At 38.7% G+C, this 25,313-nt stretch overlaps 1 protein-coding gene across 1 annotated transcript in view; it reads right to left on the reverse strand.

Moving 5' to 3' along the window:
- Nucleotides 1–1,435: 1,435 nt before the first annotated feature.
- The window catches only part of LOC113050433 (rho GTPase-activating protein 23-like), a 36,683-nt gene continuing 12,805 nt past the window's right edge, over nucleotides 1,436–25,313 (reverse strand). Inside the window, exons 5-24 of the mRNA XM_026213377.1 lie at nucleotides 25,107–25,185; nucleotides 24,616–24,670; nucleotides 19,695–21,426; nucleotides 13,475–13,630; nucleotides 12,922–13,033; nucleotides 12,771–12,810; nucleotides 11,864–12,000; nucleotides 11,779–11,782; nucleotides 11,354–11,659; nucleotides 10,525–10,586; nucleotides 10,212–10,440; nucleotides 9,966–10,118; nucleotides 9,701–9,779; nucleotides 9,463–9,536; nucleotides 7,999–8,088; nucleotides 7,536–7,661; nucleotides 7,394–7,435; nucleotides 7,215–7,308; nucleotides 5,680–5,711; nucleotides 1,436–5,472 (exon numbers count right to left, since the gene is read on the reverse strand). Of these exons, the coding sequence (XP_026069162.1) occupies nucleotides 4,099–5,472; nucleotides 5,680–5,711; nucleotides 7,215–7,308; nucleotides 7,394–7,435; nucleotides 7,536–7,661; nucleotides 7,999–8,088; nucleotides 9,463–9,536; nucleotides 9,701–9,779; nucleotides 9,966–10,118; nucleotides 10,212–10,440; nucleotides 10,525–10,586; nucleotides 11,354–11,659; nucleotides 11,779–11,782; nucleotides 11,864–12,000; nucleotides 12,771–12,810; nucleotides 12,922–13,033; nucleotides 13,475–13,630; nucleotides 19,695–21,426; nucleotides 24,616–24,670; nucleotides 25,107–25,185 (4,976 nt within the window). The 3' untranslated portion in view covers nucleotides 1,436–4,098. The remainder of the gene's footprint in view (nucleotides 5,473–5,679; nucleotides 5,712–7,214; nucleotides 7,309–7,393; nucleotides 7,436–7,535; nucleotides 7,662–7,998; nucleotides 8,089–9,462; nucleotides 9,537–9,700; nucleotides 9,780–9,965; nucleotides 10,119–10,211; nucleotides 10,441–10,524; nucleotides 10,587–11,353; nucleotides 11,660–11,778; nucleotides 11,783–11,863; nucleotides 12,001–12,770; nucleotides 12,811–12,921; nucleotides 13,034–13,474; nucleotides 13,631–19,694; nucleotides 21,427–24,615; nucleotides 24,671–25,106; nucleotides 25,186–25,313) is intronic.

Here is a 25,313-nt window from a genome sequence, read left to right on the forward strand (position 1 = left end):
ATTTGAGCTGCGTGTGAGATTTACCCACAACTCACTCTTCACGGTATATGCTGCCATCTGCTGCCATAGCAATTAAATGACGCGAAATTAAATGAAGTAAAATTATAAATAAAAGCAAACATTGGAAGAAAATGTAACACTACGGGAAAGTAATTTGGTGTTGGTGTAGCTACATAATACACACACACACAAACACATACACACACACACACAGAGAGAGAGAGAGTGAGCAGTAATCTTTTTGTTATTGGAATACACGTATTTTTCAAATATGTGACATAAGTGACAAAAGTTTCATGCAAGTTAGAATCTAAGAATCTGTTTTAATCAGCCGGAGTCTGTTTTAATGAGTTATACTGATACTTAAAGATAATATATTACTCACCCTGTAAATAAACTAAAGAAGTGATTTTATATAGAGGAAATATAAATTAAACACTGAAAGCAAAGACAAAATATGTAACTATGGAGACCATTGTTTAAAGTTTAAACCTGTTAAATGGTTTCATTTTAAAGACTGACCTGTATACAGGATTTTCAGGTCCCTCTATAAATTTTAACACGCACACAAATGTTTACTTGGCTATCTAAATGGGGACATTCCATACACTTGTTGTCTTTTATATAGAGTTTAAGTTTGTTATAAGTACTATAACTTAACCCATACCCTAACAGAAAACTTTCTGCATACAATTTATAATAAAACTTTGTGTGTTTATACTGTATACCATGATGGTATGCTCATAAACATGTTTTGTCAGTTTTAGCTCACTTCTGGTTACAACTTTGTCACCAAAATATTAAGAAAATATAGGTTAGGTATACATACATACACACAGGAGTAAGCTCCGTCATCTATCTAGACCACTGTTTCTGAAACAGTAATAAAAAAAGCACCTCCTGTTTTTTCTAATGTGTCCCATTCTGTCCAACATACCTGCTGCATGCTGTAAATCTGAAGTGTCAAGTCTCTAAGAGTTACACATACTATAATTGCCATCCCAAGGTTGTTCTCAGAGACTACACTTCCCGGCACTGAGTCATACACCGTTTTGATATTTCATCCAAAACATGGACACACACATACATTACACACAATACCTCAATTGAGGCGGAAACAGTGGCATTTCTTTATACCTTTTCTCAGAAATCTTGCTCTGTGCTAAAATACCTGCAGAACAAGACAAAAACACAAAACACAAATGAAATATGTTCTGCAACAAGAATTTATTATAGCTTGTGACAGACACACTTTGCAGGTTATATCTCGGTTCTTTGCATTGAGGTGAATAGATTTCTGCATAGTATTTGTAAGTCACAGAGAAAAGGCCATTAACAGGGAAAACAGTCTTGTGGAGTTAAAACAGGTACACCCCAAGTACTTATTATATTCATACAAAATATATGTATAATATATACTGTGTATAAAACAAACAAACAAAAAATATTAAGGAAAAACATTTCAAGTAACATCTTGAAAGAAATGACTGTGCACCTAAGTGCACTTTGTAAACCATATATAAACTAAAATAAAAAAGGATAATGTGTTTATTTACAAGGTTAACTTAAGCAAGGCTTTGTACAAATGTTACAAAATCGTTTGACTCACAGATCCTCGAACACATAATGTATACACAGGCAATTTCAGACACACATACACACTCATATGAAGTGATTTCACCAATGAGCTGTTACTCAATGTAGATGAACTTGTGGGAAGGTGAACACAACACACGGCTTCTAATGGATCTTAATGTAATGAGTTACTGGTGGAACCATGCACCTGCTCGGAGCTCAATGGCCTATGTTAAAATGGTCACTATCAACACTGTTCCTGTTTGCTAACACTATTTAGCCAATACTGTACTGGCATGTTTGAAGAATTGGTTCATCTGGGACTTGAAAACACAAAATCACTTCTTGGCATGCGAGTTGTCAGGGTCTTGGCAGAATCTTGCAATGTAACTGGCCAAGAAAAGGAAGAAGAAAACTTTGGCAACACTGAAAAGCTCCTTTGCCTTGCAGGTGAAGTAAATCTGAGTAAAAGTAATGTAAATTTGACTAAACTGAGGGCTTTAAACAGTTTTTATTTAGTATTCACATGGCAACCTAAAGGGTCGTTCACACCGACAGTGATCTGCAGTGACAAAGAGACTGGTTTCGTTTTCATTGAGAATGGTTTGAGGGGAACATACTAAAAGCAACATTAGACACTCAATTGCATGAAGAAGAGATCATGTTTATGCATATGAACAGCAATGTGATGCAGCAACAATAGAAGTATAGACCAGGGCTAGGAAAATTATAGTTTCAGCTCCCTTTCAATTCAAGGAACTCCCATACAATCAAATTTGGTCACACACTACTAAAGGAACTGAAGTGGAACTTACAATTCAAGGAAATTACAATTCAAAGAAATTGCAACAGGTAAGGATATTCTGGGAAATTAGAAGTTTTTCCACCTTGGTCAATAAAGTGAAACAATTACTAAAAAGTGAAAATGACAAATTACAAAAAAATTATCAAATGAGGCAGAAGTCTGTGTTGACAAATCTTTGATTTCTCGTTAAAAATGACGCTTAGGGTGTTTACACACCTGGCTGGCTTGAAACGTTTTTTTCAGAACCGGACACATTTTCTAACTTATTTGAGTTATTTTAGAAATGACAATGACACTCAGATGTGAAGTGAAGGGGCTGTAATTTTTATGGTAAGTTTATTTAAACTGATAGGGCCGGAATATCAACCAAAAATCCAGAAAAGAAAAAACACTTTAAATAAAGGTTAGAAATTGATTTGCATTTCAGTAAGTGAAATAAGTATTTGATCCCTACCAACCATCAGGAGTCCCGGCTCCCACAGATTGGTTATGTGCACATGTGGAACATAGATTAGTCCTGTCACTTTAAGAAGTTACTCCTAATGTCAGCTCGCTAGGTGTATAAGACGCCTGTCCCCACAACCTTATCTTCCATTCCAACATCTCCCATCACCATGGGCAAGACCAAAGAGCTGTCAAAGGATGTCAGAGACAAGATGGCGGATCTTCACAAGGCTTGAATGGGCTACAAGAGCATCAGCAAGAAGCTCGTGTGAAGGAGACAACTGTTTGTGTGATTATTCAGAAATGAAAGAAATACAAAACAACCATCAGTCAGCCTTGGTCTGGAGCTCCTCGCAACATCTTGCCTCATGGGGTAAGGATGATCATGAGAAAGGTGAGGGATCAGCCCCGAACTACACAGGAGGAGCTTGTTAATGATCTTTAGGCAGTTGGGACCACAGTCACTGAGCAAAACATTGGTAACACACTACGACAAAAAAAAAACGTCTTACCTCTGTGATTGCCAACAAGGGTTTCTAAGTCCTAAATTCTACCAAGTCCTAAATCATGTTTTGCTTGGGGATCAAATACTCATATCACTCACTGATATGGAAATTAATTTCTACCCTTTATATAATGTTTTTTTTTTCTCTAAACGTTAGAATAAACCTACCATAAAAATTACAAACCATTCATTTTTTTATAAGTGGGGAAAAATCAGCAGGGAGTCAAATAAATAGTTTCCCCGCTGTACATTCAAGCATATGAGTGTGTGTAACAATCCATTCTGATGGATGACACGATGAGCGGATTCCAGGAAGTTAAACAGGTGCAATCGGACCAATGAGAGGACAGTTTTACACACGTGTGACTAGCATAAACACATTTTGGTAAGTGAAATGTAGCCTTGTGAAAGGGAACTTAACCAAGGAAAAAGTGCAACATTGCAACAATTCAAGACCCTGTTCCTGGAACAAAGCAAACAGTCTACAGGTCTGAAAATGCCCTTGTTGTAGTTTTATTAGAATTTCAGTCCATTTTAGTTCCACTTAATTATATTCAAATTTCAATTCTATTTTGCTACCTCAACTGAAATTCTGTTCAACTTCCAAAAATGAACTGGAATTTAAAATCATTCTCAATTCAGTTTTGACTGGTGCACAATGACACTCACATTATCCGCCACCAGATACAGTTGGACACTGCAGAATCGTGTCAGTGTGAACATACTGAGGGCACAGCTACAACACAATAGCCTGTGCACACCATCACTGCTACAAGAAATCACGAAAGCGCGAGGTAGGCAGGACCCGATGTGCAGTGGGTTCTTCAGTCTTTGAGGAATCTGGGTGGGAGTCTACAATGTTCTGCTTCTCAACAGGGGAGGGTGAAGCTAGCGGTTTGGGGGGTGGCGTAGGTGTTTTTTTGTCTGAACTGTCTGTAGGGGAGACCACCACTGTGTGCCTCCTCCACGCACGTCTCTTTCGGCGTGTCTCCGGCGAGAGCTTCTTCCTCAGGCCAACGGTGCGTAGATCATCCGCCGAGCCAATCAGACGAGCCCGGACCTGATCCGCCAGGGAACCCTGCCCAGTAGACAACAAGTAGCTCCCAGAACTGGCTGCGGATGTTGCCGTGCACTCATTTTGCACGCTAACTCCTTTGGAGGAGGATTTGGCTTTTGGGGAACGAGGTGGAGAGGAATCAAGCATTTGATTTGCACCTGACTGCCGTTTACCCTCCGTGGTGGAGGAGCTGGACAGTTCTGAAAGGTCCACCGAGGATGCTTTGGCTTTGTCTGCCTTTAGCCGACGGCGTGCGAGGGTGTCGCACTGTATGAGGCGGTGGGAGTTAAAAGAGTGGCTGCTGTGGAGGCGCTGGGAAGAGGATGATGAGTAAGAGGAGGTTGAGGGAGTAGATGAACGTGCTGTACCATCTTCAGGACTGGTTGTGAGGGAAGGTGGAGGCGGAGCAGCAGAAGGTGTCTGCGATTTGCAGTGTGCATAGAGGAAACTGCGCGGTGCCGTTGGTTCGGGTGAGCTGTGGGAGTTCTGGCTTGAACGGCTTGGTTTTTCTGGCCTCTCTTGGGTGAGCGAGCGTGAAGCAAATCCGCTTTCATTATCAGTTTCACTCACCAGTTCGCTGTGCTCGTCATCTGCATCTTCACCACGCCCCTCTGATGCTAAACTCCGCCCCAGAGTGGACAGAGTAGAATAACCTGACACAATAGAGCGTGCATCATCTCCTCGCCAGCTGCGACCTTTCACTTCACACCTTTGCTCTTCCTCCTCGCTCAGCAGCACTGCTGGCGCCGCTTCCTCTGTGAAGGAAATGCTGGGAACTACTTCTTCTTTTTGCTCTTGTGCCTTCTGTTTCTCATCCTCCTCCTCTTCCTCCTCTTCTTCTTCTTCTTCTTCATCCTCTTCTCCCTCTGCTCGAGGGGCACAGAAAGATGCGACCTGCCCCATCTCTTGCAAGTCGTCTTTTTCAGAGATGCAGGATTTAAGGGGTTCATGCTCAGAATCGTCGTCCGTGCTGCTTCCGAGGAGACGGCCGTTATGCCGTTTCCGCCGTTTGCGGGTCACAGCCGACATAATCGAGAACGTCAGGATATCCTTGGCAGTAAAGTCACGTTTTGATCCCCACGACCCCTAAGTATCAAATATTAAAAAAATTTAATTAAAACAAATACATTAAAATTAATTATTATGAAAACCGTTTTATCAAATATTTGTTAGATTGTTTTACAGAAAAGTATTACTAATTTAAAGTGATCAAAAGCATCCAGATCCTTACAGTACTCTCTTTAACCTTCAATACACAACAAACATATTACATAGTTTTTGGTTAATACTGACCTTAAATTTTGCAGAATCACTGTTGGTTGAGTCTGGCCAGTTAAAAACAGGGAGAGACAGGGAGAGAGATTTTAAGAGGAAGTTAGTGGAATTAACAATTTTGGTACCTTGTTAAATATTTGATGTATTAATGAGAGGCACAGAGGAGGATCAACCTTGTGATTGTCAGAAAATGAACTTTATACATTAATAAACAAGACCTGTAGCAGCCTCTGTGTCAGTCATTAAGCATCACCCCATAAACAGTGATTGTGAGACAGTGTTCACACAAGATCCAATATAAACAGCATCTGTGTAATAAACAACCAGCCGTCGATTGTCAGTTAATTTTCCAATGTGAACAGGGTCTTAGAAGAAGAAGTGAAGGAGCCCATATATGCAGTGGTAAAGATAAAGCGCACACTGATGACATCACATCACATACTGATGACATCGACCCATGAAAGAAGCTAAGAGAAGGCAAGGGCAGAAACTGCATTTGTCACAGGGGGAGAAAGTAGAAACAAACACAATTCGCCAGCACACACAGGCCCCATTTACCTGGCTTGGCTGTGACTTCAGAAGTTTTCAAAGGTTACGAATTGTCAAGCTTAGCTCTTCAATATTATTTAGATTTTGCACAAGTAATTTTACATGACATTTAATTTTGATACATACCACTACCGTTCAAAACATTTTAAAAGAGTGGACATAAAGTTTAATTTACATGTAAAGTGACAGTAAAAGACTGCATTGATGATAATAAGCAATGTAATCCAAATAGAAAATATTATTGAACTTTCTTTGTAACAATAGCTCATAATATTAATGTTTTTCCTGTATTTTTTGTGTATATACTCAGCAATACCTGCTTATCAAAACGTCAAAACTAAAATGAAAACTATAACATTTGTCAAAAATCATGTAAAAATCAGTTTAAATAACCCAATGAGTTGGGTTATTTATCTTTTCATTTAGACCTACATTATCGTGCTCAAAAATGTCAAAATATTAGATACAACCCTGCCATGACCTATCCTGTTTGAATATGGTTGCTTTGAATGAGAAGATAAAGAAGTATTTAGTTAGCAGCACATGTAAACGGGGCCATAAACACCTCCATGACTAGCGCACACTCATTAAGCACACACTCATGAACACACACACACACACACGCACACACACAGACGCACACACACAGAGAGAGAGAGTGCATGGCAGGGGAAACCCATCCTACCGCAGTAGCTGTTCCACAGGCTCAGCTAAGAGAGGGATGCAGAAATGTACAGAGAAAGACAGCAGAAAGTGAATATAATGAAAGAGATCATTTAAAACAGAAAACTCAAGAGAAGTAAAGAGCGTTCAACATGCAGTAACACAGAAACAACATGTTGGACCTGCTGTCTACTAGGTTCACATGTTCAACCGACAGACCACCTACATCTGAGGTGCAATATGACTGCTAGCCAGAAGTCTTCTAATGGAGACCACTGTCAACTTTGACTGGCTGTTATTAACCTGAGCATTGCTGGTTGTAGCTGGTTAAGCACTCTCACCTGATGCCTCCCCCAGTGGACCCGTCCGACCAATATTAGAGAGGAGGTGATCTATGTTTGGGGCGGGCTGAACATCCTCTGTGTCCACTGGTGTCTGAGGGGTGAGATTTAAATATTTTTTATAAAAGCCATGAAAAACTTTATAATTTAATTGTTTAGTCATATTAATGAATTGATACCTTTTCCTCTTTTTCTTGTTCATCACTGAAAAACCAGGCATGCTGCGCAGAGAGCAAGACAATCTTTGTTTAAAATCATAATTAAAATGGAGACTAGCTGTAAAACAAGTGGTAACATTAAAATGAAGGCTTTGTGCCTCACGTGCTGAATGAGTGTCTCCACAATCTTGTAGCGGTCAGGCATGTGGGTGACCATATCTGTCATGTTGTCCTCTGAGGTCCGGACAAGAGTGGGGCCAAACACCAGCGCCAAATTACGCGGCTCCATCTGCACATACATAAGCGCACAGTTAGACATCATAAAGCTGATTTGAACTAGCATGCTACTGTATGCAACAGGTAACCAGTTTTTTAATGTGAAATTTCAAATTCAGATGCTACTATTCAGTAATAAAATGTAATCAACATTACTTATACAGAGCTCTAGACTATTTGCAAAGGTCTGCATTGGCAAGGAAAAAAAGACTAATCCCAGCTATTTCACAACACAAACCCAAATCAATATATAAAAGCAACAACTATGCTTTGTCATTTACCAAAGGTAAAATATACTGTAATTATAAATACTGAAATATCTGAATCACAGAAAATCACGTGCTGCTCACTTTGTTCTTCTCAGAGTGGTCTGCCACAGTCTTTAGGTGTCCTATTAGAAATTTTAGAGTGTGGAAGTAATAATCTGGTAGATCACGTATCTAGAGCCAAGAGACAAAAGGAAAAGTTAATAAAAAAACAAGTGAAGAATATAGCTTTACTAATTCAGGGCCAAGCACTATAGAAGCAAGCATCAGACCAACTGCAGGAATCTGTAATTTAAGCCATTTTAGGATGATTTTAGTCAAACAGCTGACAAATCATAAATACAACTTCTAGTAACATTATTTATTGGCTTTTCAGGTTTGACCAATAGGTGGCGCTGTTATCAAAACGATGTGGTGTGTTCTGTTAACAATTGCAGACGCAATGTTTGGTGTCAATATGCCAAAGCATTGCAGAAATATTAGAATATCTCAGCTTTTAGAAGCTATTAGCATTTATTTGAAATTTCATTATAACTTTTGACTACAAGGTGGCACGCTCTCAAAACATTTGGAGTACTTTCAGGTCATTGTCTCGATGGTACATAAAAAGTTTTGTAATGGTACACCAATTTATATATAGCATTTTATATCATAATAATCCATTGCAGTCAATGGCAATTTCATGTTTTGTTCAATGCCACCAAGAGGCACAATCCCACCAAATTTTGTATGTGTCCTTAAGAGTGTGCCCATACATATTCGTGTAAAATTTAGTTTTGGAGTTTTATATATGAGAACAGAAAAAAATGACTGATAGCCAACTTTGTTTGTATTTATTTGGCAATAACTATAAAAATGTTGGCAATTTGGAATTCGTGTATAACTAGCATGCTAGAATTTTGGTAAGAATCTAAGTTCTAGGAACTCTAGGAACGCTAGGAATTCTAGGAACACCTATTTTAATTAAAATAGGTGTTCCTAGAATATTCATTCTGTGCCTTTGGTTCAAAAGTTTTAACATTAACACAAAACTTTTGACAAGTGGTGGCGCTAGAGAGTTTGCGTTAGAAATACCAAATTCACTGTGGTTAATGTTGAGACTGTCTTCTGTCAGTGTGCCGAATTTCACAACTTTTCTGCAAGCGGTTATATGGGCTGCCATAGACGCAAAGGCGGAAGAAATGGAAGAAGAAGAATAATGCCAAACGGATACAATAGGTGCCTATGCACCTTTGGTGCTTGGCCCTAAACATACAAAATAAATACTATAGACTTCTACTGGTCAAAAGTTTGAGGTCAGTCAAATTGTTTTTTAAGATTTTTTTTTTTTAAGTGACAGTACAGCAAAATAAAATAAACGAAATTTTTTTTTAATTTTTTTTTTTATCTTCGATTGGTCACAAAATCCTGAGTGAAAATATGCATTTATATTTTTGATCAATAAATGCAGGCTTTGGTGAGCTTTCAGATCTCAGACTTTTAAATGGTAGTGTAGACTTGCAGCACAATGTGGCTTCTTTAAGTAACATGCTGACAGCAAGTTCATACCAGTTTCTTCATTGTCCTTAGCCTGTCACTGGCATCAGTCATCCGATTGGCCTCAATAAAGTCATTGTATTTGTCTTCAAGAGGATAAAAAGAAAGAGAAATAGAAGTAAAACACTACATCTCACTACATGACATACCTCATACCTTTCAAAATATATTTCAGATGCATTCCAGTATATTTACAGTTTTATGCGCATATATTAGCACTAAATCACAGTTCACATGCTCATGATCTCACCATCTGTGAAGAGGGGTTCTGGGAGTTTACGGAAGAAAGACTTTAGCAGGCTGCTGACCACATTCAAGTCTTGCCATTTCTGTACAGGAGTAAAAAGTGAAAGCAGTTGTTGTTGAACCCAATCATCATCAAGCTTTTAGTATGAGGAAGCATCCGCTTAAACATGGGAAGTGATTATAACCAGCATGTTGACTCAGTCTCAAAGAGCCAGTGACAAGTTAACAATGACAGTGACAGAGATTGTGTGTGTGAGTAAACAGCGCACCTCCTCAGCGATGTTGATGTCTCCTCCTTTGTTGAGATGCTCCTGCAGGCTGGACACTACTGCATTGTTCCCTGGCACTCTGTAGATCCCTGTATACTCCAGACCCATGTCCTCCACCAAGCCACAGCAGATCTCCACAATCAAGGGAATGAACTACACAGACAATGCCACACATACACATGTAAACATACTAACGTGAAGTTACCAGTAAGCATAAACTTTCAGCACACTGCTTAAAGGACACACCTTGTTGTTGGTAGCAGGCTGGCAGTCCTCCAGACGCACACCAAATGCTTTAGGACTTACTTTCTTAGTCTTCTTCATTATATTTATGCCCCAAGGAGATTTAGGGGGGCTGCTCTCATCTTTGGCCTCGTGTTTTGGGGAACGTGGAGGTGCGCTGTTGTCTTGCTTACTGAGCAGAAATGTCATTCGATGCACTCTGGGTGAGGAGTCTGGTTTATTACCTGTTGGACTACAATAGGGAACCAAGAGGAAGTGAATTATTTTAATGAATTTATTCAGAACCACAAAATGCTACAGTGGGCTCCAATCTCACCTTTGCTTCCTGTAGTCATTAAGTTTTTTATTGATGAGAGCCTGTCGTGAGAAACCCAATTCCTACAGACAGAAATGAACAAAGAGTATTTCAATTTAATGGAAATATTATTAATTGTCCCACCCCAAAAACCAAGAGTTGAGCAAATTTTGCCATGTTGTGCAGTGAAAACCACAGGTCACAGAGCCATAGTGTTCTCGCTCTTCGGGGAAATCGATCAACAAACTGCGTTTCAGTAATGACAACTACAACAAAGTGTTAAATTAAAGGTTTTTCATGCACTAAAATAAAACATACTAGGAAAAAATTTAAATAAGTATGTTGTAACTTGGCATGCTCATAATATTAAATAAAAAATGTAAAACAAAATAAAATGTACTTCATTTTAATGTTAGTTCTTTCAAGTATGTTAAGTTTGATTTTAAAATAAAATATGCTATTTATGTACTTTATTTTAATTTTAATTTATCCAAATATATTGGCATTTAAGTAAAATTAAATTTCAAGTTATGATTTTGCGAGTATGTTATTTTTATTATACTGTTATTTTAACATGTCCATAAATAAATAATATAATAAAATAAAATAAAATCCCATATATTACACGAGCCCATATATTATGACCATATTCACATTTACAAGCATGTCTGGGAGTGATAGCAAAGCCTGCTGACAGTAAATAACAGTAAGAGAGAGTAAGAAGATCTCAGAAACAAATACCATGTAAACATGCACTGCTTCCTGTACAGGTAATGACAACCTCAACAAATTGGGTCTTGCCATTTGTTCGGTGGAAGCCCTCTATGTCCCATCGTTCTCAAACTCTCACCTCGTTGTCAGTCTTGCCGTTTTCTCTGATGACTCTGATCCACTCCAGCATGTCCTCTCTGTCCTCCGCCTGTAGCAGGTATTCACAGAAGTCCTGTGTGGTCAACCTCAGCGCATGTTTGCGCTTCGTTTCGCTGTACGCAATGTCCACAAGGCAGCCCCGGATGCTGATTGGCTGCTCCTCTTCAGCCCCGCCTCCCAGCGCCGCCCCTTTAAGCACTGCCTCTCGCTTGTCTTTGTACAGGAACAGAGAATGGGACCGTAGCACAGAGAACACCCGCCTCCAAGGCCAGATGGCACTACCCACCTTCTGCAAGAGAGAGAGAAAAGACAAATCTCATCCATCATACAGGTAACTTATTACGGTAGTCATTTAACATACGCTTCTATTCAAAGCAACTTGCGCTGCGAGTTTGTACCTAAAACCTTTCTCTTACAAACCAACATCTTTATCTAAGCCACTAACAACTGCTCCCCCTGAATTATAAATCAACCCTCGCTGTCTGATTACCTTGCCTTCTCCGTGTGGATCTGTTTAAAGTGGAGCCAGCCTTCTCTCTTCACATCACTGTAGCTGATGTTGCCCAGCTCAGAGGTAGAGTGTCGTTTAGAGCGAGCTTCTTCCGCAGCAGCCAGACTGTCCAGAGACTAAACAATGACACAGGACAAAAAATACACAACTGTGACACCAACATGGAACTACAGTTTAAAAAGAGCCAGAATAAAGGAAGAGAATATTTAAAGCTGTACGCTCCAAAGTTATGTGTTAAAATATCATACAATACAGTTTGAAACAAAATGGACCTTTTGGTTAACCAATAGTTAAATAACTAGTGAGGCATTGCTTTAGCTAACATGTATTATCAATTGAAATAAGAAAATAGACAATGGAGAGGTGATAACTTTTATTATAGCATTAATTATAATGTGGCTGGAATGCTGTAGTGACCAGTGATGGCATTGTTAACTAAAACAAAAACATTCAAAAGCAGTTTTTGTAAATGTAAATAAAGCTTGAACAATATAAATATTAACTGATTAGATGTTGCCTCTATTAAATATTAATAAAAAAAATTATATATAAATTTTTTTTATAAAATAACACTGATAATGACCAATCAGAATATGATCTATAATTTGAAATATATTAAAAGCACATAACACATTTTTTAAACTTAAACTGCAATTAAAATGAACACCGAAGACCTAATATAAAATTTAATTCAACATTAATAAAAACAATAGTATGTAAATAATGCAAAAATAACACTAATATTGACCAATCAGCATCCAGGATGGAACAATCTGATCTATAGAAAGAAATATATCACATTATGTTGACTGGTGTTGATTTAAAACAACAACACAGTCCTTTTGTTCATGTCGAAATTTTAGAGAGGATAGAGAATTAAACTCACCCCTTCAGTAAAGAAGCTCTTGACTCTTTTTGGAATCCTCCTGTTGAAAAAGAACAATAAGAATATGTTCAAACATAAAATCAGGTCACACATCCTTACTGAGATGTGAACAGTATTCAAAAATAGTAATAGTAAAATTCCCCAAACTCACGAGAAGATCCGGCCCTCTTCTCTATACACATTAAGCCCCTCATCACATGACTTGGAGCGTTCAGTGGTGATGGCCAGCAGGTAAGAGGAGCGACGATTAGATTTGGGATCACCTGCGCATAGAGAGAGAGAGAGAGAGAGAGAGAGAGAGATCCACTCATTAAAAAACTGTGAAAATGACAAAGTCCAGGAAAAGAGAGAGAGCTGATGAAAGACAGTTAGTGTGGAGTTGGGTAGGATACAGGAAGTGATCTGAGATTAGGAGGTAGGAAGGTGGCGATCTTCATCACAGTCTCAGTGAAGTCCAAAGAGGGTGCATGGGCATTACCGAAAGATCATGTGAACAAATTCAGTATGGCATGCACATATATATTTGACTTATTCGTGCTGTATGAATACGCATGCAGTTGGAGCTTTATAATGATCACATGCAGCTTCTGAATGTTTACAGAATATTGAAAACTCATCGCAGTGTTTTCATGTACAGCTCTAGGCATTGATTGGTTCATTCTGTAGTAGCAGTAACGGTGTTTCTCTTTCTCTGCATCACTCACTGCTGTCGCGGGAGAAAAGGCGGTTGAGGGGAAAGGTGAAGGTTGGGGAGGCGGGGCTTGTGGCCACAGGAGGGGCGGAGTTTATACCACTGGACACGACGGAGCAGGCGGGGACATGACGTGCCCGCAGATCTGCACTTGGACTGGTTGGCTCATCTGTGGGAGGAGTGGAATGGAGGAAAGGACAGGAAAAGGGGAAGGAAGAAAGGAAGACAAGAAGAAAAGAAAGTTATATTGGTAAAAGGAGTAGGTTTGGAAGAAGGGAAACCAAAAAGAATAACAAGGAAGGAGGGAAAGGTTAGAGGGAAAGCAAAATGGTGTTGCACAGTTAATGTCAAGATCTATAGAATATGATCAAATATTATAATACAACAAAGCAAAAGAGACTCTTCCTCTCTGACGTGTGCATACAAAAGTGAAATTCCAAACACTCAATTTACTGCAAAACCTAATGAGTTTTAAACCCTCTTAAAGAGAGGAGGAGTAAGGAGAAGCTATAGTGCACACTTTATCACTACCCACTCATGTTTTAAAGGTCCTATGACATGAAAACATTATTTTTAACATTAATATGAGTTCCCCTAGCCTGTATATGCTCCCCAAGTTTCTAGAAATTTGAATCGGTGTAAATTGAGATTTTTCTATCTTTCTCTGCCTTTGAGAAACGGGCTGATCTTGAATCTCCTCGTTGTGACATTGTAACGAGAATTGTAACCTCCCCTTTCTCTGCTTTGCCCGCCCAAACATTTACATATAATTCAGTCGCAATGTCAGCACAGGCGACAGGCGTTACAAACAGACTTTTATGATATGGATTCGACGGCACTGGCACAAACAGTGAGTAACAGTGTTCATTAATGCCTGATCTGTGATCAGTGATTTCTTATGGGTAGCTAATCATTCAAGTTCACACAGACTTTCTTTCTAAATCGTTTAATACTGTTTATGCATCAGTGAATCAAGCCAGTGACTAAACGATCAACTTCACGTTGTTTCTCTTAGTAGCATGAAACAAATCTGTTATTTAAACTGTGATTTAACTACAGAGAGCGATCAAAGAACGCTCGCTTTTTTTCCGGAGCTGTTACACATCGCCAGTATATCTGCACACTTGCCCAAACTGCCGTTACAATGAATGACGCTGTTATGCTGCACAACGGAGCTCTTACTGTATTCATGTGTTTGCTGTTAGCTGTGATGAAAGCATTTTGTGAGAAAAATAAATATATATATTTGAGAGGGGTTTCACATGTAATATGCATTTCGTATGCAAAGATGTCAGCCAATCACAACAGTTGTGGTTTACTCGGAGTCTCACAGCAGACACGCCCCTTCAAACAGAGCATTCAAGCCAGAGGGCTAATGTCAGGATATAAAAAAGCTTTTTATTTCTAAATTTTAAATGTAAAAATCATACTAACAATATAAATACACCTAAGGAAACATTAAAAAGCATTTAAAGAAAAGGAAATAATCCATGTCATGGGACCTTTAAATGAAAAATGTTTAAGAATATGATGCGTGACAAAGTAAAAAATGCTGAGAAATAAAAGAAGATAAAAAAGAGTGAGAATGAATAAATCATAAATAATTTTGTACCTGACTCGTGGCCCTCCATGAAATAAGTGCTCGATGTGGAACTAAGATGTACATGCCCTTTTTGTATTAATACATGGTTTCAGTTCTTGCTAAAGCGCAAAGTGCTTGATGTTGTGTGTTTCTAGTGGGAAGTGGTTAGTTGCTGCAGGTATGCTTTTATTACTACCTCTTTGGAGTGGTCACCTGGTTAAAACTAATGCATTAAAGATCCACCCCTTCAAAGTCTTTCTTTTCCCCAAATCCCTAATATATAAGCACACATTAGTTATGTGTGAGATGAGCGGCACCTTCAATGAATTCTTCAAAAAACTTTCTGTCGGGTCTTTCTTGCCCTGCAGCGGTAACATGATCGCTTCAAAACACAATTTGGCAGAATGTTGCTATTTCAGTGACTAAGGAGATTCTGTCAAACATGAAACCACCTGCAACAACATCTATCTACACCAGCAGGTGGCAGCGGCACACAAACGTCCCTGAACAAGAGGATTTCTAAACTAGATTTGTCTGTTAGCATGGTCCAGTTAGCTCTAGGCCAAGCTGTTCAAAAGAACTCTGAACAGACTAGAAAATGGAAAACAAACAAACAAAAGATTCCAAGAATGCAATCATGAAATCCACTCTTGGTTTTTATCTGGATAAAACCTTCAGTAAGTGTTGTTCAAACCACATTTTTAAACCTTTTATCAAAAAAAAGGGGATTATCCTGATTCCAGTAGAAGCTGGGAGAGGTTCATAGACATTTTAGAGGTTAACCAGTCAATAGTATAACAATTACATTTTATCTAATTACACTTACATTACAATCACAACACACTTTCTAACAACTACTTGCCTTGTTACAAGTATATTTCATTATTTTGAGCCAGATTAACTTTTTGAACAACTGGGCAGAGATCATCTTTCACCATTGACAGCCATTCAAAACAGTTAAAGGAAAAAGTATTCTTATAGTGCCACCAGCCAATCAGTGTTGTCATGTAATTTTCTTGCTTTGATTAGTCAAATGTCATAAGGCTCAGGTGACCGAACCAATTAAATCTGGCCGAGTAGAGAAGAATAATGCTTACATATGGATTTCTCTGGGTGTAATATATACAGACCCTTTTGTTTCTAAAAAGCTTAAGAAATAGGCCCAGTGTTTAAACTCATCCATACCCTGCTCTCTATTCTCATTATCTCTGTGCATCACATTTTCATGTGACTATCTTAGCCATCCATCACTTCTGACTTCATATGAACTCCACTCCTTTTCTTCTTATTCATCAGTTTATCACATTTAAATGTCTTCAATGCACATACATCAACCAACCTCTAATTAAATGTTTATCCTAAATCAAGTGAATCCTCTTTCTTTTAATTCTCTGTTGTCTACTCTTTCTCATACTAGAAGGGAGCGGGGCGGAAACATTCCCAATCTAGGATGTGGAATCTGGACTGAGCTTGTTTTCCAGCCACTGGCAGAAATAGCTGTTCTGTGGGTTTAACAAAGGCCCTCATTACTGAAGCCTGAGTATGAGCACACACACACACACACACACACACACACACACACACACACACACACACACACACACACACACACACAGAGTGTCTGTATCATGGACATACAACACATGCACATAGAAAATCCATCTGTTCTACTTCAACATCAGTCATGTGTAACAGTCGTATTTTGAGGTTCAGATGAGATGCTGTAAATAACCTGACCCATCAGAAGTACTTCCATGAACGGACTCTAATTAGCCATGAAATGCAGTCTTTCTTCAGATATATCCACAAAACCAAAGAGTGAAGAACACAAATATAACAAATATGGCGAGGTTTCCTCTTATAGTGTCACTAATCAAAATGAAACCAGGCCTGACAACACTGTAATACTGTATGAGCAAAAGTGTGGTAAGAGGGATTTCTCCATAAAGGAGTAGGGGAGACAACGTGTGTATGTGGATGTGCAAATATCTCTGGTGAGTTAGCATGTAGCGTGTTAATGGGCGGCTGGTGGAGTAAAGACTCCTCCTCTTTTATTGGAGACACAATGACCGCATTGAGTGCAGAAAGAGCTGAGTGTGCCGATTGTGTCTGGTAATATCTGATTGTGTGAGAGTGTGTATGTGTGTGTCTTTCACCCCTAACCCCAAAAACCCCTGCTCCCTGCCCCTCTTCCTTCTGCCATTCTCAGTTCACTTCACGACTGTAAAAAATGCAAGTCTTCTGCAACTAAACAACATAAAAGTTTACACTACATGAAACAACTACATACATTCCAAAACTATTTTAACTTTCCTCATTCCTCTGAAAAACTTTTGCCTGAATACCTGAATGAACTGACCGTTCCCTGGTAACTGCTGCTAACTGAAACAAGTTTTATAGTTCCTCAAATTTCTGATCAGCATGATTTATAGTAAAATATGTTCAAAAAGTAAAAAAAAATGAAACCTGATTGGGTATTATTCATCTGTGGGCTGGAATGAATAAAGATATCACAAAGGCTTTTTATTTATTTAATTAACAGGGTTATTATAGTTAGCTTCAACTAAAATTATATATTAAAATATTAAGTTAAATAATAAAATATTAATAAAAGCTATAATATCAATCACAATTATCCTATACTCTCAAGACCAAAGATTTGTGTGAAAACCTTTTCAATTTTAAAACAAGACACAGACCAGCTTTTAGTTTGTTGTAGATTGATGTAGATATGGCCAAATCCAATGAAAATAACTGATGTTTCCTGGTTGTCATCATATGACTTGAATGTCATCGTTACATAAAACAAAGATCCAATTGCACTAACACAATAATGCAGTTTGAAACCCATTCACCCCAAATCAATACGAGAAATTCCAGTACAAAAACGACTCCACTGGCATGGCAGGTAGAGCAAGAACAAACTGTCTGTTGTTTTTATCAGTATGGTGTAACGTGCCCCAGCTTGTAAGCATTTCTGTTAGTTTCAGTTTAGTCCTCTCTGCCTTTTCTGCTGTGTTGCCTCCATCAGTCTCTAAACAGGACCTGGGATACACCAACCTGCTCCCATCCTAAATATGTAGTTACATTTTTGCAATACTCCACAACTCCTAAACTTACACAAACACATATCGTAAACAAGATCATTTTAACACATGTATTCAAACTGATGGGTCTAGCTCAAGGGGTGTGTTGCACTGTACAGGTGTGCGGAGACAGAACTATGCTTCTCATCTGTGCTGATTGCTAAAGGTGGGGCACTATTATGCATAGTGGTTTTAGGCTTAACCTCCCTCAGGAATGAAAGCACTGCACTAACAACAGCTTATGCAATCACAACAGAGCATAAAAAGATGTCCAGCAGTGAAAAAAAAATCAGAAATTAGGCCTAGAAATGAATTGGTTTTGTTTTAATGTTGCCATTACAACTCCTATTGCAATGTTAAAAGAAAGCAAATGACCAACGGAAAGCTTTTAATGAAACTGCAAAATCAATAGCACTCCACTTGAATCCAGCTGTGCTATAAACATATAATTAGAGGATACGGATTTATGGCTAACCATATATAACCCTGTAGCACATTTAGTAAGAGTTTTGGTGTCTATGTCTATCTCAGTTTGTTTTGAATGTTTTGCATTCAGCCAGCCATTTTGTTTCAGATTTCCTCTTGTACTCTGGTTTAGTAAAAGGCAAGCAGAGACAAGATCATTTTGAGCTACAGACCAGAGCATACACACGGACTACACACAATTTTTAATCAAATAAAACCAATCATAATTACTATAAACTAACCACAACCCAACCCTAACCTTTCCCTTTAAAGAAGACATTATTTACTTTATTTATAAACCATTTCCCCATTTAAGAGTATCCTTAATATATATTTTTTGTCAGACTTGGTTAACATCTACAGATATTTTTCAGCTAGTTTGTATCTAAAATAAGGGTAGGTTATAAAACACACATATTCACACAACTGTGCCTTAGACAATCAACATTTCTACATTATGTAAATATGAAGAGACATTTGACGTCAAGACAATTCTCTTCAAATCCTTTAGCTTCACAGTGTTCCCGTTGCTCCAACAGTAGAGCGTGGCACTAGCGATTCAAAGGTTGTGAGCTCAATTCCCAGAGAATGCAGTCAATTTGTGTACAATCCTCTACTAAAAGATTAAAACTGTAGAAACATAGGATGGAATTGGGTGAGGCACTGGAAGAGTGGAAAAAGAATGAGAGGAAGAAAAAAAAATAGGACTAATTTAAATCCAGTAAGTCTGATTCAGCCACAGACAACTAATATTCTCAGGCTGATCATGGGAGATTCCAGCATTACCTAATGCGCAGACATGCACACTGGTTCACCAGACATAGGAAATGAAGGGTAAGACCAGTGGGGTTGTGAGTTATTAAGACAAGAACAGTCATTCTCTAACATTCCCATCAGTCTATTTTAATGGTGTCTGGAAACTAAATCAGTTTCCTTGTTAAAATAACAACCATGTGCAGGATAGAGTGAGCAAATGATGGGAAGTGAAAAAGAGAGGGAGAAACCGAGAACTATATGGAACAGTATTCTGCAACAAAGAATATACCAAGAAGAAAGGGAGAACATGAGAGCAAAGGAGTCATTGAGAAGTAGCGACTTACCTATGAAGGGAATTGACGCGAGGGAATCATCCTCTATGGATAGTGGTGGTAGGTTACCGTTTGTACGGCGATGAGAAATGGCATTTTCTGCTTTGGTAGGGGGCTCCGTAGGATCAGAGGTAAAGAGTAGAGGGTCACTGGAGTCAAGAGCTATGCCATAATGAGGATGTCGTAGGGCGTTCACACCCCTGCGGCCAGTGGGTGGTTTTTGCCTCAGAACCACTTCCTGTGTCTGGGCTTCACCTGTTGCTTCCCCTGCCCCTCTGTCATGATTAGTTGGTTGGTAAGTTCTGTCTTGTCCTTCAGGAGCTGTGGGAATAGCAGTTGTAGAAGAGGTGGTTGGTGGAGATGGGGAAGGAGTGGCCGAGTGTGGAAGCCCCTCTGGGGGACTGGTTTTGGGTGTAGGGGTCCAGAGATGCGGACCTGTGTAAGAGGGGTCTCTGAATGACTGGGCTTGCTGCAAGATACGGCCAGTCTTCCGGTTGAAAGAGGGGCTGTAGCTACGATAGCCAATTGGCTCCTCATCTAGACTCTGGCAAGAAGGCAAATGTCTTGTCTGTGGAGCTTTCTGCTGTGGTTGCGGAGCCTGAGACGAGTGTTGGTGTACTGCATGTGTGAGGTTTTGATGCTGAGGTGTGTGTTGATGGTGTTGTGGTGTGTGGTGTTGCACTTGGTGTTGCTGGATTTGGTGGTGTGACTCTGCGTGTTGGCCACAATGTCTGGCATGTCTCAGATAGCTTTCAGTCCTGTTTGGTTGCTGGTGGACCCAAGTAGATCTTTCGAGTTGTGGTGAAAGTATCCCCACTGCTCTGTCAAGAGTTTCCAGTGAACGTGCTGAATGTCCGTACCGGCTTGCTTGAAGGTTTTCAGAGGACTTGCGCCCATAGGCCACTGCAGACGGGTGCTGTCCATACACATGCTCACCCCGCCAGTCTCCATGGTTCCAGTAGGGATCAGTGTATGCTGCTGAGCTCTGCTGAAGCAACAGTAATGTGTCTTGTGATGCACTGTGGGGAAAACCTGCTTGCTGCGAATGCCTGGCCCTCCCAATATCACCTAGACGGTCCTGTGAGATACTCCTGTGGCGTGGGTGCATGGAGCGAGAAACAGATCGCTCCCTCTCTCGTTCCCGTTCCCGACCTGGTACTTGGCTATAGTACCAGTTGGAAAGAGCTTGTTGGGTGCATTCGCTGCGGCTGGATGGGGTTGTTGATATTGATTGAGAAGGGCTGGCCCAAGGTGGGCTTTCCTTGCGGGCTCCAATGTGCCCCACTGCAGTACCCATGTTGTGGTTGGCAAGATGAGCATGATGCAATGGGCTCATCATCCCTCCTGAGGAGGAAGACGATGAATATGAGCGACCTCTCATTTGCCCAGTTACCTGCGGTCCCCTGTCAGTCATTCCATACTGGATCTCCTCAGTTCGGTGTGCAGGGCTACTGTGACCAACACCTCTTGACTCACAGCTCCTGCCCTCGGCTGCCCAGACAGCATTGGAAGCTACTGTCCGGTTGTCAAGGGGTGGAGAGGGACCAGAGGAGGAGCTGGGCCAGTGGCTCCAGTTGTCCAGCTGGTTTTGCCCCATGTGTAATGAAGCTGGGGCAGGGCTTGCCAGGGCTGGAGGCTGTGATTTTGTATGTGGAGGGTAGAGGACAGGGGGTGGTGGAGGAAGATTTTGGGCCTTTCCTGTATATGGATTGTTCCCTCTTAGGTAGGCATCATGGGAATATGCCTGAAAGAGAGAAATACAACTTTCATTCTAAAGGAAAATAAACTAAATATTTTGGGTGACTAAATTTCCTTTTTTTTCTTTTTTTTTTAACAAGACAAAATAGGACATACAGAAAAACAGTACAAAATAGAAGAAAATATTGCTGTAAATGTAAAGCAAGTCTGACAAAAAAAAAGAAAAAAAGAAAGCCAAACAAAAGCACAAACAATGAAGCCAAATTTCCATGTAATTATGTAAAGTGTTATATATATATATATATATATATATATATATAAAGAAAGGAGTCAAGGAGTGGAGGTGAAAAGTTCATATAAAAAAAGGGGTAAGAGGGATGACATTACGATTACTGACCATGAGACACTATCACTATATACTGATCATGTGATTGTGTCATAATATTGAGTTTCAGTGTGGTACTAGCTTATTCAATTTTTCAAACACCAAAACAAATATAACTTAAAAAACAAAACAGGCTTCTAAAGATGTCTCGCTATAAGACAAATGCTAATAATTTCTAATAATATTCTAAAATTAAATAAAAATCATCAGCGGAAAACAAAACTGAGAAGAAAAAAAAAAACTCTTTGAGAGATTCACCACAACACCACAATGTAATACATTTTTCAATAAAATAATAATAATAATAATAATAATTCTTAAAGACACAAAATTGTTGTAAAATTTATATAATATGTAGATTTATGGTTAAAGCAAAAAATTATATATATATATATATAAAATAAATAAATAAATAAGAAAAGCATAAGAATAAGAAAAAATTAAAACTTAACTCATGTGGTAAAAATCACCTTCTAAATTAAATGCATCTTGTTTTAAGGATGTTTAAATAGAAAATATGACTTAATTATGTACTAAGAAAATACATTTTGCAGTACAATGTTACAAACCAGAAGACATGGACTCCAAAACATCAACAACTTGTATGACCCATGCAGTGACTACTGTATGACTGTACAGAGGATGTCAAGCTGTCCAGCTCCAGACAACCAAATCGAATAACATAGCATAGTACATGCAGTCTGCTAATACATGCAAATACAACCAAACACAGAGAACTGAAACTCAATAATCGAGAGAAACACTCCCTAAAGTGTTGAACGTCTCTCGTTTTCTATTTAGTGTCCTCTTTAACAGCTTATATTTACCTCTTATGTCCTGATTCGTATTTTTTTGAGTTCATGTCTCGTTGTCACGTCCCTCTGTTATTCTCTTTATCTCTTTTTCTCTTTCTGTCCATGTTGAGCCCTACCCAACCCAATGCTCTTGAGCTCCCTCCTTTCTTTCTCCCTCCCTCTCTCTCTCTCTCTCTCTCTCTCATTTTCTCTCCACCCTGTGGGAGTGTGGGAGGGGCCACATAACTGATGATGTCATCTCTGGAATGTGGCTGATGCGGGTTTAAGGAGGGGTGTGTAGAGAGACAGAGAGGAGGAGAGATAGACATGGGGTAAGAATAGAGGAGTGGGGTCTCTTGGGAGGCTATATGGGTAATTTGCTTAGTATGAGTGTTTCTATAAAGATTTATTAAAGTGTGTATAAAGCATGTGTCTTTATGTTCCCCACAAGTGCATGAAGGGTTTCCTTCGCCTTTAGCGAGTTGCATGTCCGATCATGTGGGCAACTGCGTAATTTGTGCACTGAGGAAAATATGCAAGTGGGAATGTCTGTGCACTGTCTGAAAGAATGCATATGTGTTGGTGTGTTAATCATATGACCGTCTGCATGCTTACTACAAGAATGAATCTTGATTTCTTGCTTGGAAATGCTTCAAAGATATTGCTGAAGCAACCTACTGACTCACACATTGCTTTGTAATGACTACTAAATATCTAGAGTTGTCCAACCTCAGTGTCTGTGTCTATTTAAAAGTGTGAGAGAAGTGTACACAACTCTTGAGGGTGTGTGTGGGTTTACTAGCTGTACTTCGAAAACAAAACTAAACCACAAAGCTACCTAAACTCTATACTCTACAAATGCAAAGTGCTCACATTACAAAACATTCTATTAATCAGTATTTTTGCCTTGTTTCAGTAAAAATATAATTAAACATGGAATAAAATATTAAGACAAATATTTTAAGTGTAATTAAATTTAATTTAATAAATTAAATTAAATTAAATTAAATTAAATTAAAGAATCTTTCTTAATTTAAACAATTTAGCGAACTGATCTTATTGTAAGTATTTACCATACACAAGCTTACTGGAAAGTTATTCAATTGTTTTTTTTTCCTTTAGAGCCTGGGTTAGTCTGGAGTAGTGTTGATTTTGGTAGCAAAAACTTTGACAAAAAAAAAGAATTTTGGTTGACAACCTTTTTTTCCATGAGTAAGACAAGGTTAAGACAAGATGACATTGAAATCATTTAAAACTAGCTGTAAAAACGATTAATTAATTGACAAAAAAAAAGAGAGATAAGACTTAAATGTAGTAGTAAAAAATAAAAAAACTATATCCAAACTTTTCTTCAGAAAAAAAAAAAAAAAACAGACCTTAACTAGCTTTCATGCTTGGGGTCGACAAATGTCAAGAGTTTAAATCCCCTATCAGAGCTACTCTCTTAAAGGAAAATTTTCTGCCTTGTGTTTTAATTGATCTTTGCATCCTGGTTACCATTTATACATGCTGTTTATATGTATGATCATATAAAAAAAAATCAGGAAACCAGATGAGGTAAATCAAACCATGTGCATAAGTTGACACTTGATTTGTGCTTTAAGGTTAAAAGTGCAAGAATTCTGATGAAATATCTCAAATGACTACAATCACGATCAGCAACAGTGACAAAACTTTAAGCAAAATAATTACGATAATCAGTTTTTTATGACTTGACTAAAACTAGACTAAAATTCTCAGACTTTTAGTCAACTAAAACGTGAAAAAAAAAAAAAAAAAAAAAAAAAAAAAAAAAAAAAAGGCCGGTTGAATAAATACGACAAAAGCAGAATAAGGACACTTGCCACAGCAGTAAGACTAATAATAATAAAAAAAGCAGACATTATTAACACTAGTCTGGAGATATGATCAAATAAAATAAAATAACAATAATAAAAAATGAAATAAAAATACGATAAAATAAATGTGTATGCTATTCTGTGCAGGTAAATGTGTAGGTATGAGTGGGTGTGTAAGACAGAAAAGGTGTGTCAAAAATGCTCAAACGTACACTTACCAGCTGCAGCACGTCCTCGTCCTTTGGCATGATGGAGAGCTCCAGTACACTCTCACTACATGGAGAAGACAAAGAGACCCAGACAGCATGAGATTCAATAGGAGTATCTACTGTTTATAGGATGTAGTGAATATGGAACAAATTCTCCTTTAAAAGTTGTGATTTGGGTTGAGTACACAGACAACCTTTACACTGGGTTCAGTAGTAACCTTTTTAAGTAATGCACATAATAATCATCCAGCAAACTTCCCCAAGCGCACACTGCCTGAGGTCATCCTGTTACGTAAAACACATTCCACATGAACAGCACTCATGTGAAAACGTTTAGTTGCGTTCTGCTCCTTTAAATTTGAACCCAAACAATGTTACAGATCAAGACATCTTGATTCCAAGGTTAGTCTGGATGGCTGTAGAAGACCTCGTTTGAATCAGCTCATGCTACTAAGTGGAATAATCTTTTGAATAAGAGTTTTTTGACTTCAGAAGCTCACCTGTGCTGAATCAGTGCAATGACCTGTGAGTATGTCTTCCCCAGCACACTCTCTCCATTCACTTTAACCAGTCTGTCTCCTGCAGACACACACACACACACAAAATAACACACTTACTTGACAAACATTTAGAACCGGGTTTCCCAAGCTTTTTTTGTCTAATGTACACAAAATAAAACTCAAGTTACACTTATAAACCAGAAATGT

This window comes from Carassius auratus, chromosome 3 (assembly GCF_003368295.1).
Source record: "Carassius auratus strain Wakin chromosome 3, ASM336829v1, whole genome shotgun sequence".
Classification (NCBI taxonomy): domain Eukaryota; kingdom Metazoa; phylum Chordata; class Actinopteri; order Cypriniformes; family Cyprinidae; genus Carassius; species Carassius auratus.